Here is a 6,736-nt window from a genome sequence, read left to right on the forward strand (position 1 = left end):
TGTCTTCTTCTCAGCTACAAACTGCGAGCTGACGGAGTGGTCAAACTGGTCGGAATGTAACAAGTCGTGTGGGAAAGGTCACATGATCCGAACAAGAATGATCACAATGGAGCCACAATTTGGGGGAACCCCCTGCCCAGAAACTGTGCAGCGTAAGAAATGCAGACTGCGAAAATGCCAGAAGAGTGCAGGCACCGAAAAAAGACGCTTTAAAGAGGCCCGGGAGAAGAGGAGGAGTGAAAGAACAAAGGAAGACACAGAGGATGAGCAGTATCCAGGTATGACTGTGTAAAAAGAATGCAGAAAGTATGTGTGTTAGGTAGCACTCCAGAGAATAGAAATAATCAGAGACATATAATGCTGATGTTGTGGTGCACGAGAACAAGGAAGAACCTCAAAACCCCCCCAAAAACTTTACAAATATATAGAAAGAAGGTTCTCAGCACACAATCTCAATAAAAAACGAGACAATTGTCAAGTGAAATTTAAAGAATATATTGAAAATTGATGCAATACACAAGTGCCCCCAATAGAGGAATGGAGAGCACGTCTCACAAAACAGAGCTAAACAGTGGCAAAAATATGGAGGGGGTGGAGGAGAAACAAAAAGGGGAATGGAAAACACAAGGAAAAAACAATGTAAAACAAACGTAAAAGATGAGGTAATTAAACAAGGGGGGCAACGTTTCAGGGCCTAAATCGCCCCTTCTTCATGCCCGTTCCCACAGACCTTTTGAGTCTATGGTACTTCCCTTATGTAATTCCGTCCATAAGCCTCTCATCTACAGTAAATCTAGAATAAATGTGGGGATACGTTAACTACATAAACTTGGTATAAACGTTCCTTAATACAGAGAGAACTGAAAGAGATATCTGGAGACTCAGAACTTTGTCAGGAAGCTGGCAGACGGTTCCGTGCATCTCCAGATATTCTATGACCTGAGAAGGTCCCTCAAGGCTGGGACCTTATTTCTTCTAGTTATGTTACAGGAAGGCAACCCAACAGGTCTGATTACCAGCGGAAACTATTAAAGATTCTTATGCATTAGCCTGTTACTAGTGTGGAATGGTAGAAACACATCATTTCCCCGACTGGACAGGTGTTAAGAAGTACGTTAGGTTGTATATTTAAATAAGTTGGATTTTGGTTTGTCCAAAAAACGATATAATATATTCAGGGTTAATACAAGGAGCTTTCAAAAGAACTATTCATCCCTTGAGGTTGGAGGAAAGGAGATTTCACCAGCAACAAAGGAAAGGGTTCTTTACAGTAAGAGCAGTTACAGTGTGGGATTCATTACCCATGGAAACTGTGATGGCAGATACAATAAATTTATTTAAATAAAAGGTTGGACATCTTTTTAGGAAGGAAAGGTATACAGGGATATACCAAATAAGTAAACATGGGAAGGATGTTGACCCAGGGGGAGTAACCTGATTGCTAATATTTGGAGTCAGAAAGGAATTTATTTTTCCCCTTATGTGATATCATTGGATGGTATGACAGTGGGGGTTTTTTTCTCCTTCCCTACGATATAGGATAAGTATCTGTCGTCTAAATTTAACATAGGTTGAGCTTGATGTACTTGTTTCAACCTCAGGTACTATGTAACTATGTAACATTACTGTGAAACTGTAACTTTTGTTTTATTTATTTATATATTTATATATATTTATTTATATATTTATTTATTTCTTATGAGCAAACCTTGACATGGAAGCCCCCCAGTAATGTTTTTTTTGGATATTTCTGCGTTTGTGAGGTTGTACACATTACCCGTTACCTTTTCTCTTTGCCATTTATACTTAAAACCGTAACAACAACAACAACAACAACAACAACAACAAATAAAATAACGTTTCCTATTCCAGTTTGCAAAATGAGGCCGTGGACGGCGTGGACGGAATGCACCAAATACTGCGGCGGGGGAATTCAGGAGAGGTTCATGACGGTGAAGAAGAGGTTTAAAAGCTCTCAGTTCACGAGCTGCAAAGACAAGAAGGAGATACGGGCCTGCAATGTGCACCCATGTTAGCCAACACCTCCCTGGGATGCGCTCCGAGCTGAATGGAAAGTCAACCTCTATTAGATTTTTTTTATCATAGAAGATATACAGCGCTTTCATTTTTGCAATGTACTTTGCTTACTATTCTTGCAGGTGCAAGAGCTATATTTTCGAAATATTTCTTCACACATAATTACTAATACATCTCGCTGGTTGTTTATTTTGTAGGGCCGGCGTGATGGCGGTGCAGTCGGTGCTTGTGCACATGGTTACAGAGGCCCCGCGCTCTTCCCCATCACAATTAAGTTGCTGGGGGGGAGGAGAGCGAGGGGTCTCTAACTGTCTCTTACCTTCTCCTTCGCCATGTCTTCCTGCCGCGTCCTTCATCAGGGCTCCGCGTCATCGAACAGCGTCGCGTTGCCATGACAACGTGATGTCATGCGGCGTCGCAGCGCCACGGTGAGGGACACCGCAGGAAGACACAGAGCTGCACCGAGCCCCGCGATGTTACCAGCCGGGCCGGGTTATTGTGTAACATGTTACCACATGGTCGTTAGCAAGAGAATGTCTCTCTGCACAGGCAACGTATCCTCCAAGTCACGTCACAAACGTTAACAGTAACAAACAATGTGACACGCATGCACGTAGCAATATGGCCCAATAAGCCAGGCTTTTACCACCAGTCAAGTGTTAAACGCACATTTATTGATCGGGCAGAGGAGTATCGGAGACACAGATTAGTAAATTCCCAGCTGCACATCGCAGCGGTTGAGCAGACTCTTTTTCAAGCTCCTATTTTTCTTTTTCTCCATAAGGCTAAGCATGTGTGTATTAAGATTATTCTAGAGTATTAATGCTTTGATGTCAATTGCTGAACCTACTGTAAATTTCTTTCAGAGCGACAGATATTACGAAGAAATTCCAATTTTTGAAGCTGAAATTCATGTTTCAGTTGAGGAAAAGTAATCACAAAATAAAACATGTTAAGGTTTAGAAAACAGGACAGGGTTTCTCTCTCTACTATAAAATCAACTCTACGAATGAAACTCGTTGGGCCAGGTTCACTAAACTTCAATACCGCATGAAATTGGCGTTAATATGAAAATAAATTGAGTTTATTTTTTAAATGTCGCATAATTCACCAATGGATTATCAAATAAAATAATGCAGGAATGGAAAGTTTGGTTTTTTGCCAATGCGATATTTAGTTGCAGTTAAGGGCAAACACGCAAATGAGTCAGATATTCACGTGTGATTGCTGTTTCCACCTGCCGCGTTCAGCCATTCGCTCATTCAAATAGCAGAAATATTTAGCACCTTTTTAGCCATTAGATCAGGGGGCGCGCGGAACTCCAGTTCCCAACAGGTCAGGTTTTCAGAATATCCCAGCTTCAGCACAGGTGGCTCAGTCAGTGGCTCAGTCCAAGACTGCACCACTTGTGCTGAAGCAGGGATATCCTGAAGACCTGATATGTTGGTAGCCCTTGAGGGCTGGAGTTGGCCGCCTCTGCGTTAGACGCTTGTTACAGCTGCATATGAACCGCCCAATAACTGATAACGACGAAGCTGTTCAAACCATGGCTGGAAGAGTGGGAGCTGCCGAGAGAGAGATAAAGGGGGACAGAGCTAGAGAGAGATGGAGGGAGAGAGCTGCAGAGGATAACACGTAAATAGGAGCAGGAGGCATATATTGGGCCAGGTGGGAGGTAGTACAAAGGTGCAGTCCCATCAGAAGAATTATAATGGCTCATAATGTGAAGATCTAAGAGGGGATTGGATCCCCTGACTGGCGGAAGTAATGCCAATCCTGGTCTTGTCAAGCTGCTCCTCTACTCATTACATGTGTTTGCCTCTGGGCCGTTTCAATGTACAGTATGTGATGTAGGTGGATTCACAGCCCAGTATTGCAGTATTTCTGCCAATTACTCCGGGCCCTGGAAAGGCATGTTAAGAACTACTGTACATTGCATTTCCTAGTGAGAGGACATCATGGCAGGACCTAAAACTAGCCTTCCATCCAATAGCCATGCTACCTAGTGTGATTTATGTAACCAAAAACATTAGAATTCCCTGAATATGCAGATGGCATTTGATGCCCACTGAAATCAAACAGTATTACTTGCACTAACACAGATTCAGTCTGACCCACTTACACCCAATCAAACACTTATCTCTATAGTAAAAAAAAGTTGTGTCTGTAACTCATTGATGACATCATAATGCACATAGCCTGGTGGCAGATATGGAGAGTCAGATAGCAATAAAGTTTACTCAGAAAGCAGATGAAGAAAGAAAGAGAGGAAGTGAGTTGACATGTGAGGAGAAAGCAAGAATGCTGGAGGAGAGAGAGGCGGAAAGTATCGGGGACATCAAAAGGTCTTCAACGGAAGAGGTGCGGTGGACGCAGAGAGGAGTGTGGTTTGGTAGGGGGAGAGAAGGAGGGAGGAGAGAGAAAAAGTGGGGAAATAAAAAAGTAAAACCAGTTGTTATTTTGCAGATGGGGAGAGGGGGGTGGGGGGGTTGGCGTGCCTTGGGCCTGAGCCCCTTGTAAACAAAATAATAATGACACACAAACTACAAATAAACACACACACAAACAAGACCTTACAGGCACATACACGGAGAATAACAACATGACGACCCACTAAGAAATTGCAAATGTATCACGCACCGGCCAAAAAGTATCCTCCAAGTCCTTAGGCCCCATGTGTGTCCCTGTTCCTCTTCCTCCCTGCCAGTGTAACTCATGCAGGTTGTGAATAATTCACATGAGATTTTAACTCCAGTGCCAAGTTCATCGCCATTTCTGTCCTCATCTACAATGTAAATTTATATGCAAATTATTTTGTATTAATGTGCATATTTTGTTAATATATTGTTAGTTAATAACGTGATATTTAGAAAAAATATGCGCTCTCTATTCTTTTCAACATGTGTTGAAGTTTAGTGAATCTCGGCCTGTGAGCCATGCTGTGACCTGCTATTTTGATTCAGCCTGGTGTTGGGGCCTACTAGCCATCAATCTAGAAAGGCCTTTCTCACGGTAGTAGTTTCTCTTGTTGGTGCTTGGAAGGTGTTGAAGGCAAAGGATTATAGATATACGTAGTTGTGCGTAAGCAGGTAAAGTTACTGTTGAAAGATAATTATTTCAATCTTTTATGGGTGGAGTGGCTCAGTTCTTCAGCCACAACAAACTCTAGATGGTTGGAGGTATATAGTTACTGTATATTTTGTGTTACTGTATAAAGCAGTTGTGTCACTTTATCAGGATACTGCATGTCCTGAGAATGGACTGCTTTTAATGTTACTTTTTGCACAACAGTGAGCATATGCATTGCTTATGTGCGGAGTATATGTTTGGAAAGACCAAAAGCGCACCGAGCATCTTTCTAGTACTAATTCATGAAAAGGCAATTGGATATTAGTTATATTTATTGTGATACAGAATGTATATACTTAAACAAATGTTAGCGAACCACAGTATAGACAGAGGTATAATGTGTCTGGTAGACTAGGGGTGCTCTTCTCCAGGCCTCAAGACCCCCCCACAGGTCAGATTTTCAGGATATCCCAGCTTCAGCACAGGTGGCTCAATCAGTCCCTGCTTCAGCACAGGTGCCTCAGAGGCTTCGTCTGCAACTGAGCCTCTGATTGAGCCACCTGTGCTGAAGCAGGGATATCCTGAAAACTTGACCTGTTAGGGGGGCTTAAGGACTGGAGTTGAGCCCTCTGTAGTAGACTAATATATATTGTTCCAATTGACACCTAACCTAAGATTTCAAAAGTAATTGTGACATACATCTACAATTTGACTTTTGTAACTGATACTATTCGTACGCACTGTGCATACAGTGTGAGGGTTACCGTGCATGAGGTCAGCTGTTCTTTCTCCTCATAGAAGCAACTAAATGTAAGGGCAGGTAGAAAAATATGTGCGTAAGAATAAAACAAATACCTACACATTATTTCATGTAAGAGTGACACTTTATTCAGAAAAAAAAGGGTTGATTTTCTATCGTTCAAGTACAAGCTCTGAAGAATTGTTGCAAAGTTATCGTAAACGTTTTCTTACCATTATTTACCAAAATGTACTGTACCCGTCAGATAAAATAGTGTTTTGTTATTTCTTGTAGAAGTAATATTCCGTTCTCCTTGGATGAAAGCACAGGATCCCTCCACTGTTTCTAACATGCCCACCAAATTTTCATTTTTAACTTAATATTTGGCCCTTAGAAGTCTCATAAATAAAAAACTGAAAATGATGTAGGGATTAAGAATTAAAAAAAATAATTGATGTGCCTCATAAGAATGTCTATTTTAGTTTCTCTCTATTTTTGTTATTTTGCTGTTGGATTTTTGATAAATCTGTCACAAATATATTTCCTACCAAAGTCTTGTGTAATTGTTTTCTAGTTGTATGTCTAACACACTATTACTTTGGAATAAAGACATCTTTACAAGAAGGGTTTGTTTTTGTGTGCAGTAAAGTTAATCCCATAGTATGACTTTTAGTCATAAAAAAGATTGCTGTGTAATCCAGAACCTCTTGAAAATATCTCAACCTGGGGCAGAAAATGTCTCAACCCGGGGCAGAAAATGTCTCAACCCGGGGCAGAAAATGTCTCAACCCGGGGCAGAAAATGTCTCAACCTGGGGCAGAAAATGTCTCAACCCGGGGCAGAAAATATCTCAACCCGGGGCAGAAAATATCTCAACCCGGGGCAGAAAAT

At 41.5% G+C, this 6,736-nt stretch overlaps 1 protein-coding gene across 1 annotated transcript in view; it reads left to right on the plus strand.

Moving 5' to 3' along the window:
* The window catches only part of SPON1 (spondin 1), a 211,336-nt gene extending 204,867 nt beyond the window's left edge, over positions 1 to 6,469 (plus strand). Inside the window, exons 15-16 of the mRNA XM_075567377.1 lie at positions 15 to 278; positions 1,873 to 6,469. Of these exons, the coding sequence (XP_075423492.1) occupies positions 15 to 278; positions 1,873 to 2,036 (428 nt within the window). The 3' untranslated portion in view covers positions 2,037 to 6,469. The remainder of the gene's footprint in view (positions 1 to 14; positions 279 to 1,872) is intronic.
* Positions 6,470 to 6,736: the final 267 nt, after the last annotated feature.

The sequence above is a fragment of the Ascaphus truei genome, chromosome 12, assembly GCF_040206685.1.
Source record: "Ascaphus truei isolate aAscTru1 chromosome 12, aAscTru1.hap1, whole genome shotgun sequence".
Classification (NCBI taxonomy): domain Eukaryota; kingdom Metazoa; phylum Chordata; class Amphibia; order Anura; family Ascaphidae; genus Ascaphus; species Ascaphus truei.